Here is a 16,517-nt window from a genome sequence, read left to right as displayed (position 1 = left end):
TTTGTGTAAATAAACAGTTATTTATCAAGTAGACTGTGCTTTTTTCACGTTGGAGATTATGCACGTCAAATTGTTAATGCGTAGGTAGCAACTTTATTTGAAAGGTGTTTTCCAAAAAATAGGAAATAAGTACAATAAAGGACAATCATGCATACAGTAATCCAATTTGACATCCTAACAATGTAGTGAAAATAGTCAAATACGTGATGTTTTTCTCTAATCCATTAGCAATAACCTTGACACAAATTCATTTCAATATACATAAATGGTGTGTTTCCTGAATTGACATTGACACAGTAGGAAAAAAGGTAAGAGCAAATAGAAGAAGCAATCACCATGCCATTAGCACGCACCCTCATTTCAAATCATCCCTCTCCAGTCAAAGAAAAGCTTCTTGCTGTTCACAGTAGTGGCAGAGCAGATTGGAAGTAGTATGTGACACGTTTCCAGTGTGACACCAGAAAGAATGCCACGACAACATTGTGAAAAGCTGCTGGTTCGACCGCTTCATTGACAGACAACTCTTTGGTAGTCGGACAGGGAAGTTCTTTGTCTGACGAGGTCACAGCAGTCCACACTGCGGTGGTGGTGGTGGTGAAATCTAGGCCAAAACACAAGCCCGGCGAGCTCAATATTGCTCCTGGCTGCCACACAGATAGATAGATAGATAGATAGATAGATAGATAGATAGATAGATAGATAGATGGCGATTGAGCAAAGCACCTGTTTAAGCGCAGCTCCCTGTCGATCTCCTCCAGCGTCTTGCCTTTGGTCTCCGGTAGCATGAAGTAGAAGAAAAGCGCGGCCACCGCTGACATCATCCCGTACATAAGAAAGGTTCCGGATAGACCCAACGCATCTGACCATATCCACAAAAGGCAACAAGGCACGTTGCAGATGGATTGGACCAATACAGGGATCATGGGAGCTTACTGAAAAGGTCCAGGAAGGTGAAAGCCACCAAAAGGTGGGCGCTCCAGTTGAAGCAGCTGGTGAACGCGAAGGCTCGCCCTCTCACGGCCGCGGGAAATATCTCGCTGAGGAGGAGCCAGGTCACTGGAGCAAACATAGTACCGGAAAGAGGATTTAGCATTTGGATCACAAAACTACGCTTGAGATACTACATATATCGCTGCAGCCAGATACAAACTGGGTCCAAATCCAACGGAGTATGCGCTGACTGCCGCCATCATGCACACCACAATGATCCAGTTGAAAACGTCATCCCCAACGCTGCGAGAAGCGGCTCTTTCCGTTTGCTTTTCCGGAAGCCGAGCACCGACAAGCGCTGTGTCATTTCCAGCCGGCAGATGAAGAAGGGGACCGGTGCTGTTGCCGACGGAATGCCCCCGAGCGCAAGGCCTCGCCGCCGGCGCCGGCTTTAGCGAATGTCCGCCGAGCAGTCCGACGCAGATCAGGCAAAAGGCCATGACGCAGCATCCGCCGATCAGCAAAGGCCTCCGGCCCCATTTGTCGGAATACGCCACGGAGACCAGCGTGGCCGCCACTTTGACTATCCCGATACCGACCGTCGCCAGCACGGCAGAATCGTCGCTGTGAAATCCTGCAGAGTGAAATATGGTCGAGGCGTAAAAGAGGACGTTTGGCTGGCCCGTCAACTGCTGAAAAAGCACAAGTCCCAGCCCTAGCGCCGTGCGGGTCCGCATGTTGTCTCGGCGCCGGAAAAGGTACGAGATGCCGCACCGCTGCGCCTTCTCGCCGTTTGAGCAAGCGTCGTCTCCAGCCGTTTGGGAAGGAAGGGACGCTGCCGACGGAAGGGCGCGTACGGAGACGAGTTGAATCAAGGTGGGCACCGCGGCTAAGGCAAACATCCACCTCCAGCCGCTTTGGGAATGAACCAAAAGGTAGTTGACGGTGTAGGCCAAGAGGACGCCCGCGGTAATGCCGGCTTCGTACAGCGTCACCAAAAGGCCCCTCCGCTCGGGGCTCACCATCTCCGACACAAAGATGCAGCAGGACATGGAGGACTGGCACATGGCAAAGCCCACCGTCAAGCGACCCAACAAAAGGCTTTGGTAGGAGCTGACCAGTAGCAGCAAAGTACCCGTCAGCATGAGGACGATGCTGAGCAGGATGGAGTTCCTGCAGCCGTAACGGTCGATCAAGCTTCCTCCCAGCAGGGAGGCCAGCAGGGCTCCGACCAACAAGGAGCTGACCAGCAGCTCTTGCTGAATGCAGCTGAGTCCAAACTGGCTCTTGAGTTGGAGCAGAGCGCCGGAGATGACGGCCAATTGGTAACCGAAAACCAGGCCTCCCAGCGTGGACGAGGCGCTGGCAAACAGGAGGGCCGAGCCACCTAGGATGATGATGATGACGATGATGCACAAACCAGACACGTGACAACGACAACAATATTAGAAAGGGGATTGTTGTTAGCAAGCGATGATCAGGTGACTCGTAATCATTCAAGCGTCTGTTTGCAGCAATCTGTTCACATCAATGTGCAGCTAGTGCTTTCAAACGGAAAGAGACATTGCTTACCCATGGTTGTCCCGTTAGAAGTGCTCTTCAGCCATGTCGCTTCTTAGGTCCGAAGCAACATTTCGCTCAAACAAATGAAGTTCCGCCTTAGGAAATCATCGCCGCTGCTGGCTGGCCCGGAATCCTGCTCACGTGAGTGAGTGAGTGAGTGAGTGAGTGAGTGAGTGAGTGAGTGAGTGAGTGAGTGAGTGAGTGAGTGAGTGAGTCAGTGAGTCAGTGAGTGAGTGAGTGAGTGAGTGAGTGAGTGAGTGAGTGAGTGAGTGAGTGAGTGAGTGAGTCAGTCAGTCAGTCAGTCAGTGAGTCAGTGAGTGAGTCAGTGAGTGAGTCAGTGAGTCAGTGAGTGTGTGACTGTGGCGCTCAAGTGTCACCATGACAACGCCCTTGTTGATTGCTGTGATTTAATTTCTGGGTCCTTTTGAGATATGCACAACAAAATGCAAGGCAGATCCAGGGACACTCAGCTTGTTTGCTTGCTCGCTCGCTTGCTTTTCAATCAATCCGCAGACTCAAATCAAACAAGTCCTTGGGTTTACACGACCTGATAGTGGTCTACATGTGAAAATCACATGCCTTGAGGCGGTAGGACCGCCAAGATATATCTTTTTTTTTTTTTTATATCGTGAAAACATTTTGCACAACTGCACGTATTTGACAGTGTCTTTGTCTCATACAAGGTGCGGGGACATGTTTGTTCGTTCCATTAACTTGTTCACAGCAATCACTCAAAAGGTAAATAGTTGGACCGATGGAATGATTATGCAAAGAAAACCAGTTGCCAGCCAGTCGCAGGGCACACACAGTCGCACACACAGTCGAACAACCAGTGGACAATTTGGCAGGCAGCTTGATTGTATCCGTCTCGCAAGGATTTGATTGATGAACACGCCCAAAGCACATGATGCTTAAAATGAGTTATTAAATGAGCGACCGGATTGGTTCTTCTCTTGGCTCGAGGTGGATGGAATTATTTTGCCAAGGCATAAACATCCTCGTCGAAAACAGACACACACACACACACACACACACACACACACACACACACACACACACACACACACACACACACACACACACACACACACACACACACACACACAAAAAGACACTAAACACACGAGCGCGCATGCCATGCACTGCAGCGAGAAGTGAAGTGAAACGAACTCGTGTACGCTAATGGACACTGGGGTCCTCACATAGATCGTGGTGGGAGCAGAACAACTCACAGGAGTTTGCCGCTGCTGCTGCTGCTGCTGCTGCTGCTGTTCTAGAAAAGTTGACGCTACGTGGCAGATGCAGAACAACTTACAAGAGTTTGCTGCTGCTGCTGCTGCTGCTGCTCCAGAAAAGTTGACGCTACGTGGCAGATGCCTGCACATACGTAAAGTTGGAGATCGAGAGAGAGAGAGAGAGAGAGAGAGAGAGAGAGAGAGAGAGAGAGAGAGAGAGAGAGAGAGAGAGAGAGAGAGAGAGAGAGAGAGAGAGAGAGAGAGAAAGAGAGAGAGAAAGAGAGAGAGAGAGAAGTCAGGAAAAGTGAGTGACGTTACTCCTGCTACTGTCACGCGCAGCGCAGCGCAGCGTATGTCGATCCCAAATGTGTTTGGAAAGCTGTCTGGTTTCCCTTCCCAAAGCGTTGAAGATGAACTTATTTGTCCTCGCAGTGGGTTGTGCCAAGTTTACTCGCTATCACGCCCGCTTCAAACCAGGCTCTGATCAACGAGCTCCATTTCATTTGGTTTGTGGAGAGCCTTTCCTATCCCCACCAATGCTACCTTTTGCCTTTACCCTACCCCAGAAGAAACCAGGCTGCAATTTCATCGACTGAAAACGTCCAACACATTTTTAACTTTGTTTTGAAATACCACCGCCGAGTGGCAACTGGTGCCCCCATCAGGACATTGTAGACAGAAATAATAATAATAATAATAATAATAATAATAATAATAATAATAATAATAATAATAATAATAATAATAATAATAATAATAATAATAACAATAATCAACATTTGACCTTTCCCTACCTCATGATGTATTCCCTTGGCTTTTGATTAGTAAAAGTGCCCCGTCCGGTATGACAACTATGAGCTGGAAAGTAAATATGACGGAGGTGATGAACTCGTTTTTAGACTCTCGTTCGTATCACCTGTTTGCTCTTTGCCTTTGCAGCTTTTGCATGTGCTATAGACTATGACAGGATATCCTATAAACTATTAAGATTTACATGTGGAAAAAATGGAATGACCAGCATACTATAAAACGTAAGAATGTGTCACTCAGTGTAAAATAAAAAGGAATAAACGTACATCCATCCGTCCGTCCGTCCGTCCGTCTAAGAGACTGATGAACTCGTAGTGGACTTAGTCGTCCTGTAGGTGGCGGTAATACACTAGAAAGGCAATTTAAACCCCCCGAAGAAGCAAAGCCGGAAAAAAGATGTCAAGTCAAAGCAGCATGCTGCTGCCCGACTTTCTCACTACTGCAGAGCTATTAAAGCAAGGCGCTGAAGCGCGAGTATACCGGGCTGTGTTTCTCGGGAAGCCGACTATCGTGAAAGAACGCTTCTCGAAACGTTACAGGCACGCGGTGTTGGACGAAAAACTGACACACCGTCGAACGGTGCAAGAGGTTCGTTCGATTCTTCGCTGCCGTAGAGCAGGCAAGTACAGGCGCAGGACACAGGGCACAGGGCACAGGGCGCCGCCGCCCCCGCTGCCGCCGCCGACCCCGCCGCCGCCGCCGCCTCAATGAGCAAAGTCACTGAAGACTTTGTGGCAACCTGCTCCCATCGATTGAGGGAAGCCTCCAATTTAACTGAAGCACACCCTTTGGTTTTCAACACAACAATAAAAAGCATGCATGTTTCATCTTTCCTGCCAACTTGTCGACCATTAATTCTCCTTGAAATGCTCTGCTTGTAGGCATATCGGCTCCCGTCGTGTACTTCGTGGACTACACCTCCCACTGCATTTTCATGGAGGAAATTGTGGCTTCGACGACAGTGCGTGACCACATTGTTTCCGCTCAGCTGTCCGCTTCCTCCTGTTCTGAACTGGAGCATCTGGCTAAGAGGATGGGTCACATCTTGGCCAAAATGCACGACCAAGACGTCATCCACGGTGACCTTACCACCTCCAACGTGCTGCTGAGTTGTCCACCGGAGAACGGCCGGTCCCATCTGGTCCTCATCGACTTTGGTTTGAGTTACATCTCCGCGCTGCCGGAGGATAAGGGGGTCGATTTGTATGTGCTGGAGAAAGCTTTCCTCAGTACTCATCCCAACACAGAGGCCTTGTTTGAGACGCTACTCCAGAGCTATGCAGCCTCATCCAAAAAATCGCAAGCAGTCATTAAAAAGCTTGATGAAGTTCGTTTGAGGGGGAGAAAGAGGTCTATGGTGGGATGAAAGGCTTAAGCCAAATATTTGAATAAAAAAAGCCCATACATTTTGCTCATCCCTTTATTGGATGTGACCGGCGCGCATGTTGCAGAGCGATGACCTAAATCTCCTGTTACCAGCCAAACGGCAATATTGGCAGCTCTCCACTGCGGCACCGCTTTTCACAAACCTTCGTTTTGAATGTCAAAAGTCTCCCTCCCGGGACGTATGGATGACAGGGCACACTTCTGAAAAATATGGCCCGTTTGCAAACGCCCCAGCTACGTGTAGACAGGCCGCGAAAAACAACATTAGTTGCGACTAACAGCAAACATGAGTTCTTGTTCTGGACTTCAAACTATGCGTATGTCTCGACCGAAAAGACTTCCTAATCACGCCTTGACCCTTATACATTTTTACCTTAAACACATTTCAAAATCCATTCAGTCAAAGTTTGATCAAATATTTGGCAACATCTGATGTCATGAACCACAATTGTCTTTAATATGTACAAAGGATTTTATTATATACAAATAAGTCTTAAGGCATTAGAGAGAGAGACTAATCAAAGGGGAATGTGACATAAAGGTGACAATATTCATAAATTATGCCTTGGAAAAAGTGGAGAGCAAAGGAGCTCATCTCCAACTTCCATTGGATTCACATGTAAATGAGTATCCATTTCAAGGAAAATTCACAACAAAGCAGCGCAGCGCAGCGGTCCCTTCCTTCCTTCCTTCCTTTCTTCCTTCCTTCCTTCCTTCCTTCCTTCCTTCCTTCCTTCCTTCCTTCCTTCCTTCCTTCCTTCCTTCCTTCCTTCCTGCCTTCCTTCCTTCCCTCCCCCCCTTGCCCCCCCCCCTCCCGTGAAGGAAGGTCCACTCTGGAAATCACTCAAAGTCTCTGTTGCTGAGGATTATGGGGGCCACCAAGGTCCAGGCATATAGGGCCAAACACAACCAGCTGGAGATGATCTTCACCCACACTGTTGGCCACTTTCTGGTGACTGTGTAGTCTGCGTTTGGACTAGGTAGGAGGGAAAAAGGGTGAGAGCCTGAGACATGATTTTGTCATGCCAATGACCGAATCGACGCAGTTGGGACTCACCTGTACCAGTTTGTGAGGGTCATCATGATGTAAAGCGACGCAAGGAAGAGCATGAAATGAAAAAAGGAATAGCTGTACTGGACCAGGTCTTGTTCGCTGTCCTCCGTCTCTCTCCCCTTCTCCAACGATTCCTGACTGCCACGCTCGGCCAGGATGTCCGAGTCTTTGGAGACCATGGTCAGTTTGCTCATCTGGCTGGCGCTGGATGAGCGAAGGCTGGGGCGAGAATACAGAACGCAAAATCACGCTACTTTACTTGACTTCTCGTCCGTTCTTGAATGTCTTTGCATTCATCTGACGAGCTAAAAGAAGTGAATTGTTTGGATGTACAAAGATCAAATGAGGCTCATTTTGGCAGTGTACCTGGAGTAGATGATGCATAAGACAAATAAAGCCAGTCCCACAATGCTCTGCGCATCCCACCACTGGAGGTAAGGCGTTGAGGGGACGGGTTCCTCCGTGTCATCAATCACCACCACGGCAGTGGTGTTTTCAATCTGGAGAGAAGCCATTGTGGGCGCTGTTATCTGTTGAACGATACTGATCAGGCTTGGGTTACATGACTGGTCTGGGGGGAACAAACAAGCAAGCAAAAGTCTTTCTTTAGGTTGGGAACATCATGAGTCGAAGAAACAGCACATTGCTTACTTAAGCTTGCTTACCTGGTTCGTTGCTCATGGCAGACCAGGTTAGAAAGACGGTGTACATGGTGATGATGGAGGACTGGAGAAGACCAGAGTGAGGCTGATACTCCTTGCAAAGCAAAGCAAAGCAAAACATATTTTCCAGAGACTAAAACGACCAATTAGGACATTTCACACATTAAGACTCAAATGACAAGCAATTTAGCAATCGAAAAATCAGTAAGCACAGCAGCAAGATCAGATTGGAACGCATTCATGTGGAGTCTAAATGAGTATACGTATATACGCACACGACACTAAATTTGGCTCTTTTCGTCTTTTTCTTTTCTAACGAGGAGAAAAAAAGCCACGCAAATGTCCTCGTTGCACCTAAATTTGGCTCAAGAAATGAAAATGTCTTTTTTCGTCTTCTTCTTTTCTAACGAGGAGAAAAAAAGCCATGCAAATGTCCTCGTTGTACCTGTACTTTCCGCAGCACAGAGATGACAGAGGCCCCAAAGCAGAGCAACATGTTGAAGGTAATGAAGAACTTGTTGATGGCGCAGCCATCGGGTTTCGTGTAGAAGATGTAGAAGAGGACAACGCCAATGAATGACAGAAGGTAGTTTAGGATGGTGACCAACACCAAAGCTGGAAAAGAGGCAAGGAGGACTCCTTCCTTATTGCGGTGGGTTTGGGGGTATTGACGGTGAGACAAATCACTCACCCGCATACCAAACTTTGGAGTTGCTTTTCTCCATTTTGTCCATCCAGGACTCATTCCAGGAGTGGGCAAAGTCAACCAGCAGCACCACCTGGATCACAATGAAGAAGAATCCACCACCAGAGCCCACAATAAACCAAGCTAAAACAGCAAAGGCAAGCCTTTTAAAAACACATACCCAAAAAGACATCGATTGTTATGATTTACGGATTCGGAGCTTACCGTACGTAAATTTACCATCTGGAATGTAAAGGGAACCGGCCATAACTAGGATCAGGCCAAGAATCTTAAAGAACCAAAATCTGCCAGGAGGAAGACCAAACAAAAAAAAAGTTCATGGCGTAACAGGAGTAGTAGTAGTAGGAAGAGGAGGAGGAGGAGGAGCTTCTTGGAGCACAATTTGACTCACCCATTGTGGACGGCAGCGCGCGGGTCTCTGGTGTTCTTGACGTTAACGAAAAGAATGGAAAACCAAATGAACCACATACTCATTCCAAAGCAGACACGGTAGACTGCCTTGTACCCCAAAAAATTGTCACAGTTGAAATCAGCTTGGATGCCAGGCAGAGGAGAGCCCGCCCCATCTGCACAGAAGCCTGGGATCTGAACAAATCAAAGTACAAAACGGAAAGCATCTGAAGCGCTCCATGCACGTTTAGGTAGGTGTGCTGCGTTGACAAAACAGAACAAAACAAAACAAAACAAAACACGGCGGGGACCAAGGATGGTCATGTCTGGCTGGCTTTTGTGGGCTAACGCTTACTCGTCTAAGAAGCTTCTCGGCCCCTGGTGACAGCATGATGCAGGACACGACGGTCCCCAGCAACAGGATCCAAGCGTAAATAATTCTGGTCACGATGGAATTCCTACACAAGCATTGTGTCTAGAGGAGACGGTGGTGGACTGTTAGTAAATAAGCAGAGCAAAGGTTTTCGAGAAATCATTGTTCAAATACACATTCCAAGAAAGCAGTCGGTCGGGACTTGGACCACACACGAGCAGCGAGCATTCTGTCAGTCAGTGTACAGTGAAACGGGACAATTGATTCATTTAGCAGGGTGAAATCCTAAACAACAAGTGAGATGCTCCAGAAGTTCCGAAATAGCCGTCGGGCCGGCCAGCCAGACAGGGTCAGATTAGCTGTCAAGAGGTTACGCCATAGTCACTGTGTTCCATTTAGCTAACAAGAAGGCAGAAAATCACTCGCTGAGTTCATCAGCATACATCAGTCAGGTTGATACTTGCTTGTGTTGTTCCAGTCCAACAGTCATTAAAAAGAAACATCCAGAAAGGCAAGGAGACCGAGCGACCGAATGCTGCCTTAATTGTCGCAGAAGGAAGGGAGGGGAGGGGAGGGGAGGGCAGGGAGATGAAACCCAATTTGCCCTCTTTACACATGACATAGATTGCTGAGCAGGACACGAACAGTCTTCATAGCCGGCCGGCTATTTGGGGACTCCTCCATTCATTTTGTTCCAGCTAAGCTTGGCGTAGCCTGCTTATGCAAAGACAACAAAGCGGCACACTTAAGCCATTTAATCACGCGTAAGTAGATGAATGGCACCTTTTCGGAGCTCGCTCAAGGCTGAAGCGGCCATTTCAAACGCATTCACTTTTTGTTCTTTGCGCATATTACGCATCTTCTTTGGGGAATGTGTTGGGAGGGAAATGCGCGGCAGCATTTGGCCGGCCGGCCGGCTGGCTGGCTGGCTACCTGTTGCTGTCAAAGACGCACTGTTGCAAAGTATTTCGAATGACTACGATTTGTCATGTGAATCGATCCAGTACGTATTGTTACTTACCAAGCTAAGAGAAGCTCCCATGACTGTCAGCTCTCAGTCTGTCGGTGTTGAGCATAAAAATAAAGCAAGAAATCGAAAGCCCCCCTCCTTGCGCGCCTGGAGAGACCGCAAGTGTTTCTTTCTCCCTGCTGGCTGTCAGACTGTAAAGGCGACAACGTCACAAACAGGTGACGTCACCGATTGGCCGACTTGAAAGAGCTGCCCCCGGACCAATTGACGTCCAGTTGTTTTGACGTCGTTTTTATGCTCATCACATTTCTTTATTACTCGGTGACCTTGCTTCGTCTTAACGTGTTCACTTGGATTGGTTTTCCCCAAGCTGCTCGCTCGCACGCTCAGCACACTGGAGGCTTAGTGTTAGTTTCAAATGTCTTCATTTGAACGCATGGGTAAATGGAGAAAGAGAGCGAGAGAGAGAGAAGAAAAACAACAACAACAACAACAACAACAACATTCATCGCGGGGCTGCAACAACGAAACGAGACAAATATGCTAATGAATCAAGTTGTGAAGCTTTCAAGCGCTAACACCGAGGAAGGAGCGCTGGATCCATCCACCTTGTAAGGAGAATTATTGAAAGTGAACTGGTGTTGTCTTGTCTGGACCGTGCTTTCACATAAGCGTCAATCAAACACTAATGGAACTCCAACTTGAATGAACCATCAGACTCCTCTCAATCAGTCATTGCTACATCTTACTCCACGGTGGGTAAAAGTATTAAATGAGCATCTTGAATACTACATTACCAAGTACAGTCAAAACAAAAGCAAACAAACATCTTAGCAAAATGTCATCATTTCATTTCGAATCAAGACAATTAAAGCTGTTACACAATCCTTTGTATGTCAAAGAAAAAGGCAATTACCCAATATCTGAATTTATTTGATAGACCCTTGTAATAAGGCACTCAAGTTGACAGAGTTCACATATTAGACGATTGCTTGAAGTCAATGCGGGAATCAGCAGGATGCCACGCGCTAAACGGCCGCATTTCACTCGCAAGCAAACAGATAGTAGGTAGTGGCAAAGCACAGTACACAAACAACCTTTTCCAATGGGAAAACGCAAACAGAAAAGCACCTCAAAACATTGCAACGAGTGATTGGCAGCGTGTCGCACTCAAATATTCCACTGCAGCTTTGGGTGTAAACATGGGGGCGGCAGGCAGGCAGGCAGGCAGGCGGGCAGGCGGGCAGGCGGGCGGCGGGCAGGCGGGCAGGCGGGCAGGCGGGCGGCGGGCACAAGTAACGATGAGCAGCTCCCAAAGCATTTCAGAAATTCAAGATGTATTCTGTCAGTAGTTTTAATATACAGCCAGTGTGGTAACTGTTTTCTGGTGAAAAAGAAACGTCACTCTTTAGGACAAAGCATTATTACCGTTTTGGCTTTGGAATCTGCACAGTAACTTGAAATGATACTACATGCCATTATTTGTTGTCATGGCTTTTGCTAAGATGTTCTGGACAAGAAAACATGAAATATAGTTGAGTTTCTACATACATCCATGTTTCATAATATGATTAATACAATCATCATTTTTTGGGAGTGCTTGAATCCTGGTTTGGTTATTAGGCACTTTTTGGATTTGAATGCATAAAAACATTCTTTCATTGATATCATCGCACAAATACAGATATTTTGGCTAATTAAACACCCTTAACATTTCACCTTGATCATTTTGTCATGAAGGCAAAACATCAAGGAAGGTCATCTTGAAGCCAATAGGCCCTGCTGTTTCAGAAACACCAGGTAGAAATGGCAAACTGTTTAGAATATAGCTGCAGTGTGAGGAAAGAGAAAAGGTCTCTTCAAAAACAAAAACAAAAAAACATTCTTGGGATAAAAATGCCGAAATGAAACTGAGGGGCATTGCCTTGTTTTAGTAGATCAAACATGTGACTTAAGGCCCAGGGGCCCCTCCTTCTTCCATGTTGCTCGGTGGGCTGGGATCCTTGTGAAATGAAGTCTCCTTGTAAATGAACCAACAGTTTCCTGCCCAAAGGATCAGATTCAAAAAGCCAAAAATCTGGCAAAAAAAGACAAGAGAATAGATGGGAAAATGAACAGCCAGTAGAAATGATCAAATAATGCATCTCTGAATGGAGAAACAAATAGGTAGTTTGATGCAAGAGTTTGACCACTAGATGGCACTCTATACAACACAAAACATGATTCATGTTCCCCAAAACAAAGCAAAACAAAACAAAAAAAAAACACACTTTGACACTTCTTGCTAGAAGTGTGGCCTTAAGGCAACTCTAAAAGTTTATGTTAGCAGTCCATTGACATGATCTGCATCTTTGAGACAATGATTCTTTTTTGTTAAAGGCAAACTAACCAACTTACCACTGAGGCATTAAGGCGTCCCATGGAGGGAAATTCTCCCGGGTGGCAGTGTGTACAATTCTCCACCAAGTGCTCTGGGTTTGTGGCCCATTTCACATCGGTCAGACCTTTGCCCCAGGCCGAAGAGGACACGAGCCACAGAAAGGCGAAGGCAGCGGTCACCACCAGATCCTTGGAGAGAGCAAACACAAGCAGCGTTGGAGTCTTGAGTCTTCCCTCTCTCTCTCTCTCTCTCTCTCTCTCTCTCTCTCTCTCTCTCTCTCTCTCTCTCTCTCTCTCTCTCTCTCTCTCTCTCTCTCTCTCTCACTCACTCGACGACGTATCTTTTAAGAGATGTCGCCGTTTGAAATGACGGGTCAAATGTTTTGAAATGAAGGTCCGGGAATGATTTTTATTTCAATCGCCCTTCTGAACACGGAAATGAATGCACTCACTATGAAGGGGGCGCGGGTGGTCTGACGATAGACGTGCTGGTAACCCAAGTAGAGAACCAACGTGGCAGTGCAGTAGAGGAAACCAAACACACCCACGCACACAAAGAACTCGGCAGAGGAGGAAAAGTCTCCCTGGAGGAAGGTGCGATTTGCAGGAGAGCCATCGCACGAAGGCATCTCGTAGGGGTATGCTGACAACCTACAGAGACAAAACAACACTCGACTCTCAATTCATCACAATGCCGTCCGTACTGGTCAAATAGCAAATCCTCACCTGGCTCACTTGTTGATCCAGGAGAGCAAGAACAAGGTATAGAAACATAACGTTTAAATAGATTGGAGAAGTTGCAGACACATGCAAAATGATTTTTCAAAGTGAAGACCATTTGCAATTTTGGCCACAACATTGGCTTTCACCGCCGGCCTGATGCCGTGAACCGGATCTGCCCCCCGCCGGGCCTCGACTTGACCCATTCCAAATTCACCCAAACGCTTTACGTATGAAGGCCTGAAATGGGCGTATATTGCTTGACGCTACCTGAAGGGGTATCCAAAAACAGGTTTGACATTGACGGGTTCCCCGGATTCAACGCATTTGACTGTGAAGTGAGACGTCCCAGAGTAACCTCCGGTTGTGGCAAAGGCAAAAATGGTAAAAACCTGAAAGGGAAATGGGGAAAGAAGAAATTGAAATGCAATTGTCAGACAATCTGTATTCAGAGAATTGGACTCATCTTGCTAGCCAAAAAGCCAATACAGGTATTTGACAAGATGACACTGGCACCAAGGTTTCAAAAATGCAAAGGGGTTTTTAGTGGTGTCGAATCATGGCATCAGATTAGGACAACAATAACAAAGACATGGATCGTCTTCAGACAGGCGAGCCCATGGCTGCCTCTTTGAATGGCTTTTACGTAACAGTGCTTTTCTTTTCCATCCAACAATGCAAGTCAGCAAGCAAGCTCCGGTATGTCTATCTTCAACTCTGCTGACGGCAGCAGCAGCAGCAGCAAGTAAGGAAAGCAACCCAGTTGATCGTTTGAGTTTCCTGCTTGGCGTGGACTTTCAAGAATGGCTCTCAACTATCTCTGGAACTGCAATGGATTTCTCAGCTTTCATCCCGGCCTTGTTTGACCCACCTTAGCCAGACTAACTGAAGCCTAAATAAAGCTGGTAGCCAGGGCAGGGATTCCGTCAGCGTGTCTGTTGCACCCGGCCTGCCTGCCTGCCTGCCTGCCTGCCTGCCTGCCAAGTGCCGAGGAGTCAGTCAGGGATAGCCATATGTGCTGCTATAATTGGCTATTTGATGGAGCAAGGGAGGACGCAGCAAAGGAATTGGCTCCACTAAAACTTATGTCGATAACTGACTTCCCTTTCATTTGAAACAAAAGTCAACACAAATTTGATGATGACTGACAAACTGCATTTTTTAAGTGTGTGGGGTTTTTTTTAATCAATAAAACAGCTGAAACTGACAATTTGTAACTTGTGCATGTAAAGTGACCAAGTTAAAAAAACACAACAAACCATATGATGCTAAATCAACTATTTTGAGCTTCAAGCCATATTTAAATGTTAATTAATTCAGCCCCAGAGTGGTGTTTTTCTCCATTCGGCCTTCTTAAAGCATCCCTGCTCATTCCTGTTCTCCAAGCACCAGCCAGGCCAAAAACGACCGGCCCGGGTCGTCACTCTGTGACGTTATTACGTGAGGAGCCGGCCACCCCCGTACTGCCCCTGCAGCCGCTTTCTCAAAGAAGCTCTCTCTGCAACTTGAACTGACGTGCAGCTGTTCTGCAGCTCCACCCTCTGCAATGTGCTCAATGATCCAATAAGAATGGAAGTGCATGTAAACATAGTATATTTATTTTCTCCAGTAAGTTGTGAAACAAATCAAATTTGGTGAAGTTTGAGCCTGCGTATGGACGAGAGAAACGATACAATAGTGATATTGCTTAAAGTTAAGAATCATGTATTGAAATATGCAGATAGATTTGTGCTCGTGGCTTTGAAAAGATCTGCTGAATAATTCCAGTTTAAGAATCAGGTTCTGGCTGCAGCACCAAATACCGCTCACACACACTAAGTACTACTGTAGCAATAAGTACTACTGTAGCAAAGACACCAGCACAGTCATCTGCATCAGAAACGTAATACGCTTCCATTATTAGCAGTCAAACGGGCGGCCGGGGCATTCCTCAAATGATTTCCTTTTTTTACTACACAATCCGTTGAGTTGAGATGACTCACGACACTCAATACTTATCAACGGTGGATAGTCAGAGTCAACAAAGTTACTCTGGCTCCTGGGAAACACATGCAGCTGCTTTATTTGTGCAGGTTTGTCGAATATGTATGTCTAGTTATGGGCTGGTGTTAATGCATTAGCACCTCAACAGTCAAGAATGAATACTGTGGAAATAGGAATCTGCAAAGTTGGAAGAAATCTGAAACACTTAGTATTTACGTACCCATTCGAGCACACGAAGGAATCCAAGCGGCTCTTTCAGTGGTCCCAGGTCCAGAGAAAAGCCAGACACCGTAGTCTGTGGACATTTGACAAGTTAGTCAAATGACCAACAAATAAGCACATCTATGAGTAACGTTGCCGATCGGACAAAAGAAGGCAGATCTGAAAAGAAACAACACTTCCCTGTACCTGCGTGTCACTTCCAAGCCAATTGTCCCTGCCCTTGCTAGCCAAAACATTTCGAGATACCTTCCTTCTGACAGCTGACAAACTGGAGGAACACAGCCAACGTAACTTACCTGAATGGAGTCCATAATCGAGATGTACAACAGATACAAAGTTTGTCAGAGTATCCTCGACTTGTCAAGTCTATAGAACAGTTGGGTGGGGGGGGAAAAAGTTAACGAATTCGAAAGAATAGCATTAAAAAAACACGGATACTATTGCAAAACGGACGTACGGGTGCCCAACGAGATGGGAAAGTCAAGCTGCTGACAGACCCGAGACTACCGGAACATACGTAACATCCGGCCAATACCTTTCAGAATAAAACCATTTTGGCAACTCGGCACGCATCATACAGTTCATTCAGCAATACTATTTCCGCTTGGAAAATGTTTCAATAAAGTTTTTTTTCTTTAATGCACGAGGAGGGAAAAAAAAGGTGGAAAAAAAACGCCGTGGCCGACATTTTGCCTGTGATCGATGGCGGCAGCCGAGGAGCTCACGACAGTTCTTCAATCACAAACGATTTTTTAAACAGGAAACTGGTAATTTTCGCTGTTTCTCTGTACTATATTTCACAGTTTGATTTATTGATAATATATGGTGGGTGTTGGGTGTAGAATTTTCAATAATTACATTTCATGCAAGGGTGGCCAGAGCTGTCTAAGTAGGCCTCTGTTTCCGGGCACAAACAAATCCTTATTTTACAACTGCGATCCTTATTTAAACTTGAAAGAACCCAACATTGACTTCACTATGTTATTGATATAGTGTCTAACTAACAATACTGGTTAAACGTGTGTTAGATTGTGTTAGTTTTGATCAAACTAATCGCCGTGACTTTTCAACAGCGCCAGCCAGGTTTCGTCGATTTTACGTGACTTTTAAAAAATTTTTGTTTTTCACAACAAA

The 16,517-nt window shown here is 46.4% G+C and overlaps 4 protein-coding genes and 1 long non-coding RNA gene across 11 annotated transcripts; 2 read left to right on the top strand and 3 right to left on the bottom strand.

Annotated features, from left to right (window-relative positions):
• Nucleotides 1-70: 70 nt before the first annotated feature.
• On the bottom strand, nucleotides 71-4,846 carry slc2a10 (solute carrier family 2 member 10). 4 transcript variants are annotated; one of them, XM_049733060.1, is made up of 7 exons: nucleotides 4,523-4,586; nucleotides 3,726-3,870; nucleotides 2,503-2,626; nucleotides 1,151-2,317; nucleotides 934-1,056; nucleotides 724-859; nucleotides 71-601 (listed from the first exon to the last, which is right to left on the bottom strand). In XM_049733060.1, the coding sequence occupies exons 3-7, from the start codon at nucleotides 2,504-2,506 to the stop codon at nucleotides 508-510; spliced, it is 1,524 nt and encodes a 507-aa protein (XP_049589017.1). In that variant the 5' UTR covers nucleotides 2,507-2,626; nucleotides 3,726-3,870; nucleotides 4,523-4,586; the 3' UTR covers nucleotides 71-507. The 4 variants fall into 4 exon arrangements, with proteins under 4 accessions (XP_049589017.1, XP_049589018.1, XP_049589016.1 ...); XM_049733061.1 differs by having other exon boundaries at nucleotides 3,809-3,870; XM_049733059.2 differs by lacking the exon at nucleotides 4,523-4,586 and adding an exon at nucleotides 4,805-4,846 and having other exon boundaries at nucleotides 2,503-3,870.
• A 49-nt stretch (nucleotides 4,847-4,895) lies between these two features.
• tp53rk (TP53 regulating kinase) lies at nucleotides 4,896-5,944 on the top strand. Its single transcript, XM_049733070.2, has 2 exons — nucleotides 4,896-5,157; nucleotides 5,420-5,944. The coding sequence occupies exons 1-2, from the start codon at nucleotides 4,935-4,937 to the stop codon at nucleotides 5,902-5,904; spliced, it is 708 nt and encodes a 235-aa protein (XP_049589027.1). The 5' UTR covers nucleotides 4,896-4,934; the 3' UTR covers nucleotides 5,905-5,944.
• Nucleotides 5,945-6,734: 790 nt separating this feature from the next.
• Nucleotides 6,735-10,301, bottom strand: si:ch73-267c23.10 (serine incorporator 3). 3 transcript variants are annotated; one of them, XM_049733058.2, is made up of 10 exons: nucleotides 10,131-10,301; nucleotides 9,092-9,211; nucleotides 8,738-8,931; nucleotides 8,551-8,630; nucleotides 8,332-8,469; nucleotides 8,086-8,255; nucleotides 7,644-7,734; nucleotides 7,345-7,549; nucleotides 6,982-7,197; nucleotides 6,735-6,900 (listed from the first exon to the last, which is right to left on the bottom strand). In XM_049733058.2, exons 1-10 carry the CDS (start codon nucleotides 10,149-10,151, stop codon nucleotides 6,765-6,767), a joined length of 1,371 nt encoding a protein of 456 aa, XP_049589015.1. In that variant the 5' UTR covers nucleotides 10,152-10,301; the 3' UTR covers nucleotides 6,735-6,764. The 3 variants fall into 3 exon arrangements, with proteins under 3 accessions (XP_049589015.1, XP_049589013.1, XP_049589014.1); XM_049733056.2 differs by lacking the exon at nucleotides 10,131-10,301 and adding an exon at nucleotides 9,553-9,909; XM_049733057.2 differs by lacking the exon at nucleotides 10,131-10,301 and adding an exon at nucleotides 9,574-9,909.
• Nucleotides 10,302-10,356: 55 nt separating this feature from the next.
• On the top strand, nucleotides 10,357-14,385 carry LOC125976983 (uncharacterized). Its single transcript, XR_007484532.2, has 2 exons — nucleotides 10,357-10,834; nucleotides 12,459-14,385. It is a non-coding gene; the product is annotated as an uncharacterized lncRNA (long non-coding RNA).
• Nucleotides 10,992-15,918, bottom strand: LOC125976980 (synaptophysin-like protein 1). 2 transcript variants are annotated; one of them, XM_049733069.2, is made up of 7 exons: nucleotides 15,841-15,918; nucleotides 15,680-15,749; nucleotides 15,382-15,456; nucleotides 13,449-13,570; nucleotides 12,911-13,109; nucleotides 12,477-12,647; nucleotides 10,992-12,156 (listed from the first exon to the last, which is right to left on the bottom strand). In XM_049733069.2, exons 2-7 carry the CDS (start codon nucleotides 15,692-15,694, stop codon nucleotides 12,031-12,033), a joined length of 708 nt encoding a protein of 235 aa, XP_049589026.1. In that variant the 5' UTR covers nucleotides 15,695-15,749; nucleotides 15,841-15,918; the 3' UTR covers nucleotides 10,992-12,030. The 2 variants fall into 2 exon arrangements, with proteins under 2 accessions (XP_049589026.1, XP_068508555.1); XM_068652454.1 differs by having other exon boundaries at nucleotides 15,680-15,904.
• Between the last annotated feature and the right edge of the window lie 599 nt (nucleotides 15,919-16,517).

Source organism: Syngnathus scovelli, chromosome 11 (assembly GCF_024217435.2).
Source record: "Syngnathus scovelli strain Florida chromosome 11, RoL_Ssco_1.2, whole genome shotgun sequence".
Taxonomy (NCBI): domain Eukaryota; kingdom Metazoa; phylum Chordata; class Actinopteri; order Syngnathiformes; family Syngnathidae; genus Syngnathus; species Syngnathus scovelli.
Note: the sequence above shows the minus strand (reverse complement) of the source record. Positions and strands in the feature narration are given on the sequence as shown.